Source organism: Chiloscyllium punctatum, chromosome 49 (genome assembly GCF_047496795.1).
Source record: "Chiloscyllium punctatum isolate Juve2018m chromosome 49, sChiPun1.3, whole genome shotgun sequence".
Classification (NCBI taxonomy): domain Eukaryota; kingdom Metazoa; phylum Chordata; class Chondrichthyes; order Orectolobiformes; family Hemiscylliidae; genus Chiloscyllium; species Chiloscyllium punctatum.
Window position 1 is genome coordinate 28,447,511 of NC_092787.1, and position 16,456 is coordinate 28,463,966.

Here is a 16,456-nt window from a genome sequence, read left to right on the forward strand (position 1 = left end):
GAACATCATCTATCACTGACCATTCTCTTCCAGGTCAGGCTATGTTCTTTTGAGATTCTACTGTCTTCCTCAAACAACCAGCCAATTCCCTTTTGAATACCTTGATCAGACCTGTCCCTGTCACACCCAGGCGGTACATTTCAAACTGTAACTACTCACTGCACAAAAATATTTTCCTTCATAACATTTATGCTTCCTTTGTCAATTACTTATCACTTTCTGTTTCCTGCCACTCAGCCAATGTTGTATTGATGTTTCTACTGCCCCTTTTACTCCATGAGCCCTAACTGTGTTCACCTGTCTATTGTGAGGCACTGCTTCAAACACCTTCTGAAAGTCCACATACACCACATCCACAGCATTACCTTCAACAACCCTCTTTGTCACTTCATCAAAAATCATTTGTGAGTTACTTCAACTTTGTTTTCCCTTCAGAAATCAAATCTCCTTTTGTCTATGTGATTATTCATATCTCCCAAGTTATTGTTTCTAGAAGTTTCCCAAATTGAACTGACTGGTCTGTAGCTGCTTGGTTTATCTTGACACCATTTTTTTTCCTGAGTTTGTAATGTTTTCAATTCTCCAGTTCCACGCTACTATCGCCAAGATGAAGGAGGATTGAAAAATCGTTGGTGGCTCTGCAATGTCCATTCTCATTTCCCTCAATATAATTGGATGTATCTCACTGGGTCCTGATACACAGAACAGTACAACATAGCACAGGCCCTTCGGCCCTTGTTATTGTACCAGCATTTCAGCCTACTCTAAGGTCAAACTAACCTATCTTCCATGTGTCTATCCAAGAGTCACTTAAATGTCCCTAGTTAATCCGACTCTACTACCACCACCACCAGTGCATTCCACACACCCACCACCCTCTGTGTAAAGAATCTCCCTCTGGCATCTCCCCTAAAGCCTCCTCCAATCACCTTAAAATTATCTTATAAACTTTTATCAGCAATCTATCACCTCCTTATCAAATTTAAGCCTTTCTAGTGACTAAATTTCCTTCACTTTCATAATGTCCTGGGTAGCATCTCCTTCTTCCATAAAGATAAAATATGAATTTAATACCTCAGCCATGCCCTTGACTCCATGTAAAATTGGTTCCATGCCACTCTTTCACCACCTGACTACTTCTGTGTAAAGACTTTGGGATTGCCTCGATATTAACTGCCTCTCTCATTTGATGCTCACTATCCATCTGAACCTTCTACATTCAGCCTGGTCCTCATCTGTATTTTCCATATGACATGTCACAAGCACACTTTTCCTTTTTAATCATAAGTTTTATTCCTTTTGTCATCCAGGAAGCTTTGGATTTGAAAGAATAAGTGTTGACTGTAACCATCTTCTTTGTGGCCCATTGTTCAGCTACCGTTTTTCCTGTCCAACCTTTGACAACTTTATTTGACCTAGACACCCTGAAGAGGAAGAAGTAATGGTCTCCTTTTATGTAATAGCCCTGTTCACATCCAAATACATCAACCTGACCAAAAATCCCTGATCACACTACTGGAAGAACTAAAGACACAAACACAAGGCAGTGCCAACTTCATCAGCAAAATTATCATCAAGCTTATGGACCTGTGCCTTACCACCCACTTCACATTCATTAACAAGACCTACAAACAAATCAACGGAACACCCACGTGATCACCAATATCAGGATTCCTAACAAAAGCAGTAATGCAGAGACTGGAAAAAACAGCTCTACCAACCATCCAACCCAAACTTTAGGTCCATTGTCTTCATCAAATGAAACAAATTAGAGGAAACTTACAACACCATCAATAATATCCTCACTGGCATAAAATTCACTAAAGAAGAGGAGAACAACTGCCATTCCTAGAGTCACAGTAGAGCAAACAATCAATGGGAAACATCAAACCTACTCCTGATGAAGGGCTTTTGCCCAAAACGTTGATTCTCCTACTCCTCAGATGCCTCCTGACCTGCTGTGCTTTTTCAACACCACACCCTCAACTTCAAACTTGTATCTACAGGAAAACACCACACACGGACCAAATACTGAACTACAGAAGCAGTCATTTCCCCAACACTCACAATCGAAGCTGCATTAGGATACTATTTCAATGAGCCACCACACGCTGCAGGATCGAGGAACTACAGACAGCAGAAGAGAAATACCTATACCATTTATTCAACAAGAATGGGTACCCAACCAACACATTCCATCCTGACCTTAAATTCACCTGGACCATCTCTGACACCTCCCTCCCCCCTTCCTGGACCTCTCCATCTCCATTAATGACGACCAACTTGACACTGGCATTTTTTTTTTTTTACAAACCCACTAACTCCCACAGCTACCTGAATTACACGTCTTCCCACCCTACCTCCTGCAAAAATGCCATCCCGTATTCCCAATTCATCTGCCGTATCTGCTCCCAGGAGGAGCAGGTCCCTCACAGAACACACCAGATGGCCTCCTTCTTTAGAGACCGCAATTTCCCTTCCCACGTGATTAAAGATGCCCTCCAATGCATCACATCCACATCCTGCACCTCTGCCCTCAAATCTCACCCCTCCAACCGTAACAAGGACAGAACCCCGCTGGTGCTCAACTTGCACCCTACCAACCTTCGCATAAACCACATCATCTGCCGACATTTCCGCCACCTCCAAACAGATCCCACCACCAGGGATATATTTCCCTCCCCAACCATTTCTGCTTTCCACAAAGACCATTCCCTCCGTGACTACCTGGTCAGGTCCACGCCCCCTACAACCCACCCTCCCATCCTGGCACCTTCACCTGCCACCGCAGGAATTGCAAAACCTGCACCCACACCTCTTCCCTCATCTCCATCCAAGGCCCTAAAGGAGCCTTCCACATCCATCAACGTTTTACCTGCACATCCACCAATATCATTTATTGTATCTGTTACTCCCAATGTGGTCTCCTCTACATTGGGGAGACTGGACGCCTCCTAGCAGAGCGCTTTAGGGAACATCTCCGGTACACCCGCACCGATCAACCCCACCGCCCTGTGGCCCAACATTTCAACTCTCCCTCCCACTCAGCTGAGGACATGGAGGTCCCGGGCCTCCTCCACCGCCACTCCCTCACCACCAGACGTCTGGAGGAAGAACACCTCTTCTTCCGCCTCGGAACACTTCAACCCCAGGGCATCAATGTGGACTTCAACAGCTTCCTCATTTCCCCTTCCCCCACCTCACCACAGCTCCAACCTTCCAGCTCAGCACTGCCCTCATGACCTGTCCTACCTATTTTCCTTTCCACCTATCCACTCCATCCTCCTCTCTGACCTATTATCTCCATCCCCACCCCCATTCACCTAATGTACTCTAAGCTATTTTCTCTCCACCCCCGCGCCCCCCTCTCATTTATCTCTCCACTCTGCAGGAACCCTGCCTCTATTCCTGATGAAGGGCTTTTGCCTGAAACGTCGATTTTTCTGCTCCTCGGATGCTGCCTGACCTGCTGTGCTTTTCCAGCACCACTCTAATCTAGACTCTGGTTTCAAGCATCTGCAGTCATTGTTTTTACCTAATACACAGTCTGCCGATTCCTCAGCAACAAACCCAAACAAGCATACGCACCCAGAAACCCTAGCAACTTTACTCTACATCAAAGACTTGTCTGAAAGGACTGCCAGACTACTCAGACCTCTTGGCATCATGGTAGCCCACAAACCCACCAACACACTAAAACAGTAGCTAATGAACTTGAAAGACCCTATACAGACAACAAGCAAAACTAATGTCATTTACAAAATACCTTGCAAGGACTGTAACAAACACTACATTGGACAAACAGGCAGAAAACTAGCCACCAGGATACACGAACATCAACTAGCCACAAAACGACATGATCCTCTCTCACTAGTATCCTTATACACAGATGTGGAAGGACACCACTTGGGACTGGGACAACACATCCATCCTAGGACAAGCCAAACAGAGACACACACGAGAATTCCTAGAAGCATGGCATTTCAATCGGAACTCTGCCAACAAACACATCAATTTGGACACATCCATCCTAGGACAAGCCAAACAGAGACACACACGAGAATTCCTAGAAGCATGGCATTCCAATCGGAACTCTACCACAAACACATCAATTTGGACCCCGTTTACCATTGTTAAGGTGTAGGTGTGTACTGTACTTTTAAGAGAGATTGGAAGCTGGCATGGACTTAGAGAGGCACAAAGTGTGCTGAAAGAATTTAAAATGTAACATTTGACTGTGAAACCAATGGTGCAGATGAGGTGCCACGATATAACAACAAATTCAAATTTAGCATTTTGACAACATAAAACCAGTGAAATGATCTGATGTTTTGGGGCATAAAGCCTGGCATTTTGAATAGTTAGGGGGAGAATTGCCAAGAAAACCAACAAGTATAGATGCTAGCAGAACAGCTCTCTGAAAGGTACCTGCCTGTACGAAAGACCGGTGAAGCAGAATGCTAAAGAAAAGATGACAGAGGCAATCTACAGAGGAAGATACAAACAGAAGATTTGACAGCTGGCTGGTTTTGAAATTAGAATTTTTTTTGTCAATCTTAATTGGGGTTTTTAAAATCAGACCAGTGTTGTACAGCGGGGAAGTAAAAGATAGGTCTAAGAGAAAGGAGTTGTAAATAGTTGTTGGTTTTAATATTCTCTATTGGACTTAAAGAATAAAGTTGTTAATTTTTACTTTAAATAATGATCTCTGGGATAGTTCTTTACCTCTCAAAACTTAACCAATTATGGCGCGAGGTGAGCTTCTCTGTGTGTTGGGTTTAAATTAGACAGGTTCACCCCATGTCATAATAACTAACTTCTGAGAAAAAGAATCAGAAACGACATCACCCACCCGAAAAAACCTAAACACAAGTAGAAAGCAGGACATACAGCCAATGCTTCACCAGAAGCTGAATGATAACGTTACCTATTATGGTGACAAAATGTCTGAAAACAAACCTTCCAGCTCAGTGAACAAACTTACATCCAATACCTTGAAAATGCCTTTCTCCCAATTAAATATTCTGACTCTAAATAGTTCATTATCAGTTTCTATGATCACCCTAAACTTTGTAACCAGCATTCTCTCTAACTTTATGGCTGGCTGGGCCAGGAGACCTATTTGTGACTTTCAGAATTGCATGTCAATGCCACAATCAGTATGCCGACACTGATTGCCATGCGTGGAATATCACAGCAACTGCTCACGTGCATAGCTTAGAGGGAACCCTGCTCATGACACAGTGTCCCGTTCCTAAAAATCAGGTCTATCACAACTTCCTTTCTCACTGAACTGGAAATATACCACTGGAGTGAATTTTTCCAAACACACTCCAAGAATCCTTGCCTTTCTTTGCCCTTTATAATATTATCCTCGTCTGTACTCTGACAATTATAGCTCTCCATAACAACGCTTCAAAAATTTCACAATTTCCTTGCAAATCTATTCCATTAGATGGAAAGACGATATCTTTGTATTTTTCTGTATAGTCAGTCAATCAGCATGGAAATAGACCCTTTAGTCTAGTTCCATCTGCATCAACCAGACATCCCAATCTGACCAAGTCCCATTTACCAGCATTTGGCCCATATCTCTCCAAACCCTTCCTATTTGTGTAACCCATCCAGGTGCCTTTTAAATGTGGGAATTGTACCAGCCTTCACCACTTCCTCTGCCAACTCATTCCATACACGCACCATCCTCTACATGGCGAAGTTGCCCCTTAGGTCTCTTTTAAATCTTTCCCCTTTCACCTTAAACCTTTAGTTTTGAACTCCCTCATCCTGATTATTCATGCTATCCTTGCCTCCAAGATTTTATAAAGTTCTATAAGGTTGCCCCTCAGCCTCCAAACCTCCAAGGGAAAAAAGCCCCAGCCTAATCAGCCTCCCCCTGTAGCTCAAACCCTCCTGTCCCAGCAACATCCTTGTAAGTCTTTTTCATACCCTCTCAACATCCTTCCTACAGGACAAACAGAATGGAATGCAGTATTGTAAAAGTGGCCTCACCAATGTCCTATATAGCTGCAACAAGACCTCCCAACTCCTATACTTGATGCTCTGACCAATTGAAAGCAAGCATACCAAACACCTTCTTCACCACCCTGTCTATCTGTGACTCCACTGTCAAGGAATTATTCACCTGCACTCCAAGGTCTCTTTGTTCCACAACATTCCCCAATGCCCTACCATTAACTGTATAAGTCCTACCCTGATTCGCCTTACCAAAGTATAACATTGCACACATTTACCTAAATTAAACTTCATCTGCCACTCCTCAGCCTATTGGCCCATCTGATCAAAGTCCTGCTGTACTCTGAGATAATCTTCTTTGCTGTCCATTACACCACCTATTTTGGTGTCATCTGCACATTTACTAACCATACCTCCTATATTCACATGCAAATCATTTATATAAATGAGAAATAACTTGTGACTATGGACAGAAATGGATTCACACACACTAGCCTGTCACTAATGTTCTTGAAAACTTTTTTGTATGTCCTATACATCAGAGCCACCAGTGGTACCAGTGACTTGGCTCTGGCTAATCTGGTCACCCATTCAAATCTCCCTGCAGGTTAAGTTGCAGGATGACCAATTCATAAACCTGCTATTGACATCACTGTCAGCCTCATGGATAGACTGCAGACTCCAAGCTGCTGTACAAGTTCCAAAGCTTGGACCTTGAGCTGCTGCAGCTGGCAATAATTTCTGCACAGATAGTTAGTCATAACATGAGAAGCATCATGGAGTTCCCACAAAGCTCACAAGATTCAAAATCATTTTATGTATTAACTAAAATCCTAGTTATCTCTGACAAAGCTTATTAATGCTAATAAACCTCATCAATACTACTTAAGCATAATCTTAAACAATAAACCACTATCAGCAAGTGATATGGAAAAGGTTAAATGCTATTACACAATACTCCTTCCTGATAAATACATGATAAAGCTTACCAGCTGCTCACTTGCTTTTAATAGTTTTAATATTTTCATAACTTCTGGTTATTTACACATAGTCACTAAGCAACAATACTCACCAGACATTCACTTACCTGCTTCCCTTTGGTGTCATACCTCTGTTTTCTCTTCAAATATCACCTCTGTTTGAGTCCTAGATGCAGAGGCTCCTGTATCTCCTCAAGCAATTCCAGCCACTCCAAACTGTTGGTAATACCATACCGATACCTCCACCAGAGTCTGTGCCAATTGGGACCCATATCCCAGTCAGAGTGCGTGCATATTGAATGTGCATGTATGCACGTATGAACGAGTGAACGAATCAACAAGCGAATGAATGAGTTATCTGTAATTCAATCAGAGTCTGTGCATGTGGAATCCCTACCCCAGCCAGAGTCTGTGCATGTGGAATCCCTACCCCAGCCAGAGTCTGTGCATGTGGAATCCCTACCCCAGCCAGAGTCTGTGCATGTGGAATCCCTACCCCAGCCAGAGTCTGTGCATGTGGAATCCCTACCGCAGCCAGAGTGGCATGTGGAATCCCTACCCCAGCCAGAGTCTGTGCATGTGGAATCCCTACCCCAGCCAGAGTCTGTGCATGTGGAATGCAAACTCCAGGGACAGTCAGTATGTGAGAGTGAGACCTGTACCCCAGCCAGAGTTTACATGTATGAAACAGAACACAGCAAGGTAGTTTGATTAAAAAAAGCCACACAAAAAGACTGAACGGCATGCATTTGATCCATGCAATACTTACAATATTTGCTGCTCTCACATGCATCTCATAGTGATCTTGTTCACACTGTGTCGCCCGGGATACCTGCGTCTCATCTTCAACCTGTGATTGAAGGTTCAGCTTACAGTGAACACTTATCACCAGTGTCTTAGGAACGTTATATTAAGCTTCTGACCATTGCCTTAATACACAGTTCCAAGCTGGCTGCTGGACTCCCAGTTTGATCATTGTGTGGATCATGGAACTAAGCAGAGTAGGTACAGCAATAGCAAGAGGCCATTCATCTCTTAAAAATCTGATACCCTATTCAATCAGATGAGGAGTGATTGGCATCTCAAACATGGCAAGGGACTAATAAACTGCACAGGAATCCAGGGTTTAATGTAACAAGGCTTCAATTCCTGATTATCACAAGAACAAAAATGATAAAGACAGTTGAATATTTGCTGTGGTCCCAATAATTTGGGATCTGTGTGTGTAAGACTTAAAACATTGTTCTATCCAAAGCTCAGGACTCACTCAGAGAAACACTTTTCTCTGGGAAAGGATGGGACGTACAGGTTGAAATGTTTAAGCTAATCAATGTGGAGGTTTGAGATATTAGAGCTAAATGGCTGCAGGGGATCTGGATTGGGAACCAAATATATACACCTTATCAAAAAGGCAGGCAGGTTGGCAGATGGGATAGGATTGCCTTACCAGTAAGAAAGGAAATTAAATCAATAGCAAGAAATGACATAGGGTCAGATGATGTACAATCTGTATGGGTAGAGTTGAGGAACCGCAAAGGTAAAGAGACCCCATAATGGGAGTTTGTACAGGCCTCCAAACTGTAGTTAGGATGTGGGACAAAAGATACACCAGGAAATAGAAAAGGTGTGTAAGAAAGGCAAGGTTACAGTGATCATGGGGGATTTCAATATGCTGGTGGACTAGGAAAATCAGCAGGATTGGAGGCAGGCTTGGGGGGGGTGGGGGATGGTGCTGGACAGGGGGAGGAGAGGTCTTTCACGCAGTGCTGCTGCTGCCTAGTCTCCTGAACGGGGAGCAGACTTCACAGATCAGAGGAAATCAATTAACTGAATAATCAATTATCCGAATGAAATAGTGCCTGCCCATCTGATTCAGATAATCGAGGTTCCTCTGTAAAGCAGCGAAGGGCAATGGAAGCCAGGGGATTGGGAGGCTTACACAGACCAACCAAGGACAACCAGAACAGAAATAAAGGAGGGAGAAGATTAAATATGAGGGCAAGCTAAGAAAAAAGATTGCAAGAGATCCTTTAGATATACAAAGGTACAAGAGAGGCAAAAGTTGCCAGTCAGCTGCTGAAAAATGACACTGTAGGAGTAGTAACGGGGAACAAGAAATGGGGGAGGAACTGAACCAATACTTTGTGTCAGTCTTCATGGGGGAAAACATGAGTAATATCCCAAACATTCAAGAGAGTTGGAGGGCAGAGGTGAGTAAGGTCACCTTCATCAAGGAGAAGGTGCTTGAGAAACGGAAAGGTCTGAAAGTGGATAAATCACCTGGACCAGATGGACTACACCCCAGAGTTCTGAAGGAGATAGCTGAAGAGATAGTGAAGGCTTTAGTAGTGATCTTCCAGGGATCATTGGAGTCAGGGAGGGTTCCAGAGGACTGGAAAATTGCTAGTGTAGTCCCCCTGTTTAAGAAAGGAGTGAGGCAAAAGACAGGCAATTATAGACCGATTATTCTGACCACGGTCATTGGTAAAAGTTTGGAGTTCATTGTGAAGGATGAGGTTTCTGAATATTTGAAAGTGCATGGTAAAATAGAGCCAAGTCAGCATGGTTTCATCAAGGGGAGATCATGCCTGACAAATCTGTAGGAATTCTTTGAGGAGGTAATGAGTAGGTTAGGCCAAGGAGAGCCAACAGATGTTATTTACTTGGACTTCTAGAAGGCCTTTGACAAGGTGCTGCACAGGAGGTGGCTGAGTAAGTTAAGAGCCCATGGTGTTAGGGGCAAGGTGGACAGAAGTCTGGCCGTCTGGCAGAAATCGGTGAGTAGGATAAAAGGGTCCTTTTCAGGAAGGCAGCCACTGACAAGTGGTGTTCCTCAAGGGTCAGCATTGGGACCACAACTTTTCACTTTATACATTATTGATCTAGATGAAGGAAATGAGGCATTCTGGCTAAGGTTGCAGATGATACAAAGATAGGTGAAAGGAGGCAGGAGGCTGCAGAAGGTTTTAAACAGGTTAGGAGAGTGGGTAAAGAAGTGGCAGATGGAATACAACGTGGGCAAAGTGTGCGGTCATGCACTTTGGTTGGAAGAATAGGGGCACAGACTATTTTCTAACGGGGAGAAAATTCAGAAATCTGAAGTGCATAGGGTCTTGGGAGTCTTAGTCCAGGATTCTCTGAAGGCTAACTTGCAGGTTGAGTCAGTAGTTAGGAAGGCAAATACAAGGTTGGCCTCTATTTTGAGACAACTGAAATATAAAAGCAGGGATGTACTTCTGAGGCTTTATAAAGTTCTGGTCAGACTACCTTTAAAGCATTGTGGCGATTTTGGGCTCTGTATCTCAGAAAGGATGTACTGGCTCTGGAGCGGGTCCACAGGAGGTTCACAGGAATGAAAGGCTTATCCATGAGGAATGTTTGAGGACTCTGGGTTTATATTTGATGGGTTTAGAAGGATTGGGGGGATCCAATTTAATCTTATACAATACTGAAAGGCCTGGATAGACTGGACATTGGGAATATGTTTCCATTAGCCGAAGCAACTAGGACCCAAGGGCACAGCCTTGGTGTAAAAGGGAAGACCTTTTAGAACAGAGATGAGGAAAAACTTCTTCAGCCAGAGAGTAGGGAATCTATTCAGTTCACTGCCACAGAAGGCTGTGGGGGTCAGGTCATTGAGTATATTTAAGAAAGAGCTAGATAGGTTCTTGATTGTTAAGGGGATCAAAGATTACTGGGAGATGGTGGGAGAATGTAGTTAAGAAACTTATCAGTCATGATTAAATGGCGGAGTGGACTCAATGGGCCAAATCCTCTAATTTCTTCTCCTATGTCTTATGGTCTATTATCCCGCGGAAAGACAAGGTTAGAAGTGAGCCTATTTTAAGGGTTTGGAATGACAGAAGTTTACAGTGGGGCTAAATGGTCAGAGGTTGGTCTGAAAGGTCAGGGAAACAGGAAGGGGAAGCAAATTTTTTAAATAATCACAAAAAATTAGTTTTATTGACTGGCTCAGAATATCAGACTGGCACTATGTCAAATGCTCAGAGCCAATGCAGACACCATAGGCTGAGTGACCTCTTCCTGCATCACAACAATGCTGCGATTCTGTGATGCACTCTGTCACAATTGTTGTTGAAGCAAATCTCTGCATTCACTTCAAAGGAAATTGCAGAAAGAGAAACATTTAAAAAAAACGAGTATAGGGAGTGGGTGGGAAAGTTGGTGATGAGCTAATGGGCTGAATGGCCTGCTTCTGTACTAAATATTCTATACTTAGAATGTCACTGAAATACAAAGACTGTTGATTTAGTACTTAACACTACTCGGCATGAGAAATTTGATCTTCTCAAGATAAACTGTAGGAAATTAAGAACATTTGCTCAGACCACTGCTGCAAGCCTGACTGGCCCGTCTTGATGCTACTTACCCGAGCACTTTTAACAATTTCTGTGAAGTTATCCAGAATAGATTTGATGTCATCTTTCAGTCTCTTGTTGTAGGACTGGAGCAGAAGCTCTTTACTCTGAGGTAGTGTTCGTTGCTGTGACATCCTGCATCGATATATAAAAATTCACTAAGCAACGTTATCACAATTTTCTCAAAATCTTCTGTCGTCATTTGAAATATTTCCTAAGCACAGGTGCACAAATGTAGGTCAGCTGCTAGTACCGGAACTAAACTGCCAAGGTTCAAGGCCTGGATCTCAGGTGCTGACAAGGAGAACGTTAAGAACATATGACTAAAAGAAAGCTGTTTAGCTCTTCAAGCTTGCTCTTTCATGCAATAAGATCATGGCATCAAACTCCATATCCTTCCTGAACATCCCATAACCTTCGACTTGCTTTGTAGATCAAAAATCACTAAGACAAAGCTTCAGGTGAAATCGCTGACCACTGATTTTTGGGGAGATAATCAATGTTTCCTCTAAAGTGTATGGTCAAGCAGGCACTGCTAGGATCCATAAACTGGTAGTGAAATTAGAGGGAATGTAGGAGAGAACTGAAATACTAAATGATCCTCGGAAGAAAGGTTCTCATCTCTATCTTAAATGAGAGGTCATTCATTCAATGACCTTTGCTCTAAATTCCCTGAGGAAGGCAAACATACTCTCAGCATCCACTTAGTCAAGTCACTTTACCATGTTATTTCTGAAGAATTGAAGAGTCACCAAACTTGAAACATTAACCTTGTTTTCTCTCCATGGATGCTGCCGAATCTGCTAAGTTTCTCTAACGATTTCTGTTTTTTTTTACATAACTTCACTACTGTAACGAACCCACTTGTAAATCTTCCCCGACACACAGACACAGTAAAGTTGCCATAATCCCAGAGGACCATAGGGTTGCTCTCACATTAGAAAGAGTGAAATCACGGTGAGTTTAACAGGAGGGTCACCACACCTCAGCGGGGGAATGAGTTTGAGAAGGACAGTCTTTCATTGTAATCCCAGCCAATGCAGGAATTGAACTGCATTCATCATTTAAGCGGGCATTGGACAAGCATATGGAGGTTATTGGGCTAGTGTAGGTTAGGTAGGCTTCGGTCAGCGCAACATCGAGGGCCGAAGGGCCTGTACTGTGCTGTATTTTTCTATGTTCTATGTTCTATGTAACCTGTGCTGTTGATGTCAATCTGCATCGCAAACCAGCCATTCAGCCAAGTGAGCTGCAGACAGAAAAAAACTTGGTATCGTGGGTACAAGGAAATCTGGGAAGGTAGTTCAATGATCACTGTTTACAGGCCAAATAAACTGATACTGCTTGCCAGGATTCGCTGTTTACCCATAAATCCTGCTCTAAACACTTTCGACTTTCTAGCAGGAGGCACTGAGCAACTCATTCACAATTTGCAAAGTCTCTTAGCTGCTGGTTAAAGGCAACAACCAATCACATAGCTGTTGGTAGGCAGAAGGCTTTGTCATTGACAAGTGGTCATCTCACCATTGACCAGCAACTTGGTGCTGGCAGAATCTCACTGTGTTCACACCCCCTGATGCCAGCCCATCTGTAGCACTTCCATTTTTGCATGAACACAGCAGTATCAGAGTTTACAATGAGGAGGAGGAGGAGGAGTAAACTACTGCAGATGCTGACAAAGAGTAATCTAGACTTGAAATGTTAGCTTGTTTACGCTCCACGGATGCAGTCTGACCCGCTATGATCTCCAGCATTTGTACAACGAGGAGTGCTGGGATCTGATTTCAAATATTGCAGCAATGTCATCAACAATCAGTGGAGTTTAAAAACAGAGTTTCTCATTTCATTCCAAACCAAAAGTACAAAAAATAAAAAAGTTAGTCTCTAAATATCCTGAGAGTAGGGACTGTGATTTACAGTCAACATCATACTCTCAGTGCTGAGGGAGTGCTGCACTGTCAGAGGGTCAGTGCTGAGGGAGTGGGCACTGTCAGAGGGTCAGTGCTGAGGGAGTGCTGCACTGTCGGAGGGTCAGTGCTGAGGGAGTGCCACACTGTCGGAGGGTCAGTGCTGAGGGAGTGGGCACTGTCGGAGGGTCAGTGCTGAGGGAGTGGGCACTGTCGAAGGGTCAGTGCTGAGGGAGTGGGCACTGTTGGAGGGTCAACGCTGAGGGAGTGGGCACTGTCGGAGGGTCAGTGCTGAGGGAGTGGGCACTGTCGGAGGGTCAGTGCTGAGGGAGTGGGCACTGTCGGAGGGTCAGTGCTGAGGGAGTGGGCACTGTCGGAGGGTCAACGCTGAGGGAGTGCCGCACTGTCAGAGGGTCAGTGCTGAGGGAGTGGGCACTGTCGGGGGGTCAGTGCTGAGGGAGTGGGCACTGTCGGGGGGTCAGTGCTGAGGGAGTGGGCACTGTCGGAGGGTCAGTGCTGAGAGAGTGGGCACTGTCGGAGGGTCGGTGCTGAGGGAGTGGGCACTGTCGGAGGGTCAGTGCTGAGGGAGTGGGCACTGTCGGAGGGTCGGTGCTGAGAGAGTGCTGCACTGTCGGAGGGTCAGTGCTGAGGGAGTGGGCACTGTTGGAGGGTCAGTGCTGAGGGAGTGCCGCACTGTCGGAGGGTCAGTGCTGAGGGAGTGGGCACTGTTGGAGGGTCAGTGCTGAGGGAGTGCCGCACTGTCGGAGGGTCAGTGCTGAGGGAGCGCCGCACTGTCGGAGACCCCGCAATGTTTGGAAGAAGCGGTATGAGCGGTTTTGTTTGGTTATTATTATCCTCACCTCAGGCGCTAAACAAATGAAGAATCCGAATCAACTGAAGCCCATCACAGGCCGCGGTTCGAAAGATAGTCGCCGGAAGTCCGCCTCCCGATGCCGCTGATTGGACGTCAGGCCGTACACGTGATATAATCTTGGTAATCGGTGTGGCTGAGTTGGACATCAATCACATCCATCTACCCAATAGAGCATGTGTTCTAGGTCACGTGACCGTCCCCCGCCACCTTGGTGAGGGCAATGTCACCTCCAGTGAGGTCACATCTAGTTGGGAGGTACATGTGACTGTGACACAAAGGCAGAGGCAATTCATTGTTAAAAACCTGTTACTGTGGTTCTCTGTTGAGGACCAACAGAGCTGGTAACCCCAACATTTGATCAATACTTTCCTCATCAACATGTTCAGAGATGGCTCAATGGTCAGCAATACTGCCACACATGGGTTTGATTCCACCCTTGGGTGACTGTGCGGAGTTTGCACATTCTCCCTGTGTCTGTGTGGGTCTCCTCCCACAGTCCAAAGATGTGCATATCGTGTGAACTGGCCAGCTAAATTGCCCATAGTGTTAGGTGCATTAGTCAGAGAATGGGTCTGGATGGGTTACTCTTCAGAGGGTTGGTGTGGACTGGTTGGGCCGAAGGGCCTGTTTCCACTGTAGAGGAATCTAATAACTTTATGACTGGACTCAAGCCTGTCCCTCCTGGCTCAGAGGCAACTGCACTACCACTGCCCCACAAAAAGCCTTCACAACTACTTGCTGTTGAAGGTCTCCAAATCTCTTACAGTTCGAGTAAATAACTTGCATCAAGAGGCCATCAAATTAAAAACCACAAAAATAAGAAATTACAGAACCACAGTGGGTTGCACTGCCATTGCAGCATAGACAGAGGCCCTTTGACTCATCAGGTTCACGTACTGCAAATCAGCCAATACCTTTTTTCCCTGCTGGAATCTCAGTTCCACATTTATTCACTTGGAAACCCCAACGATTTCCTTTTCAAATCACTGGCAATCTCTGCTTCCATCTCCTCTCATGGATAGCAGATTCCTGGCCTCCAGGAGCTCAGTACTCTTAGGTGAGTGACCAGAAATGGTGAGTGGCATCTTAGCTGTGACCTTTTTAAAGCTTATGAATGAGTCAAGATCCATCAGAAGGCATTAAGTGTTGTGTTACATGGAACAAAAAAAAGACTACAAATATTGATTCAAGTGCCTTTTAGAAACTTGAATGTTCCAAAGTTGGTCAGACCCTACTGGAGTATGTTAGTACATTTTGCTGGGCAGGCGATTAGGATGGATTCCACTATTTTGGCCAGCACAGACATTACATCCTACATTCCCATAAACCATTCTTCTCCTTGGGAAAAAAAGGTCTAAAGGTGGTAGTAGAGGCATAAAGGAACTTGAGGGTACAGGTCCACAAATCATCAGTCTTTTGATAGCAAGCAACATGTCTAATGTTTAAAAAAATATATTTTGTCAAAGCCTTTCATTTTTTTTTGTCAGCAATACTGTATGAAGATTCCTATTTATTTTTTTCTTATTTTTTTCGCTTAACCCCCACACTACCACCTAACTGCGGCAGTGCTTATTTTTTTCCCCAGCACCCATGGTGTGTGTGTGCAGGTGTGAGACACAAAGTGCATGAATCTTTATTCATCAAAGCCTTTCATTTTTTTTTCTTTTTTTTTCCAAAAGGGGGAAAACACCCGAGTGACAAGCATTGTCCCTTCACATCAAAGGGCAATGCTGTGTGATCAAAACAATCTCCTATTTATTTATTTATTTTTTCTCCAGAAAAGAAGGGAAGCAGAAACTAACAGTAACACACTGACTGTAGCACCAGCCAGCATAGATTCAGTCCCCTAAAATCAAGACTCCTGTTTATTTTTTTTAAACTGAGGAGACTCTGAATCTCCTGTTTATAATATTTTATTAAACAAATTACAAAACAGCTTACAAAAACATTTACAGCTGTAAGACTCCTGTATTTTCTTCTCCTGTTCTTTTTTTTCCCCCAACTGCGGTAGTGCTTATTTTTCCCCAGCACCCATGGTATGCCCATTCTTTTTTTTCTCTTGTAGTGCTTATTTTTTCCCCAGCACCCATGGTGTGTGTGTGCAAGTGAGAGACACAAAGTGCACGAATCTTTATTCATCAAAGCCTTTCATTTTTTTTTCTAAACACCCGAATGGGCAGTGACAAGCAGTGGCCCTTCACATCAAAGATTTATGTTTTTTTTTAACTTTTTTTAACCCCCCACACTACCGCCTAACTGCGGTAGTGCTTATTTTTTCCCCAGCACCCATGGTGTGTGTGTGTGCAGGTGTAAAACACAGTGAAGGACACAAAGTGCACGAAT

General features: G+C 44.2%; 1 protein-coding gene across 3 annotated transcripts in view; it reads right to left on the minus strand.

Annotated features, from left to right (window-relative positions):
* The window catches only part of med22 (mediator complex subunit 22), a 28,657-nt gene extending 14,468 nt beyond the window's left edge, over positions 1-14,189 (minus strand). For all 3 annotated transcript variants that reach the window (XM_072566058.1, XM_072566057.1, XM_072566059.1), the window contains exons 1-3: positions 14,100-14,189; positions 11,344-11,467; positions 7,723-7,803 (exon numbers count right to left, since the gene is read on the minus strand). In XM_072566058.1, the coding sequence (XP_072422159.1) occupies positions 7,723-7,803; positions 11,344-11,466 (204 nt within the window). In that variant the 5' untranslated portion in view covers position 11,467; positions 14,100-14,189. The remainder of the gene's footprint in view (positions 1-7,722; positions 7,804-11,343; positions 11,468-14,099) is intronic.
* Between the last annotated feature and the right edge of the window lie 2,267 nt (positions 14,190-16,456).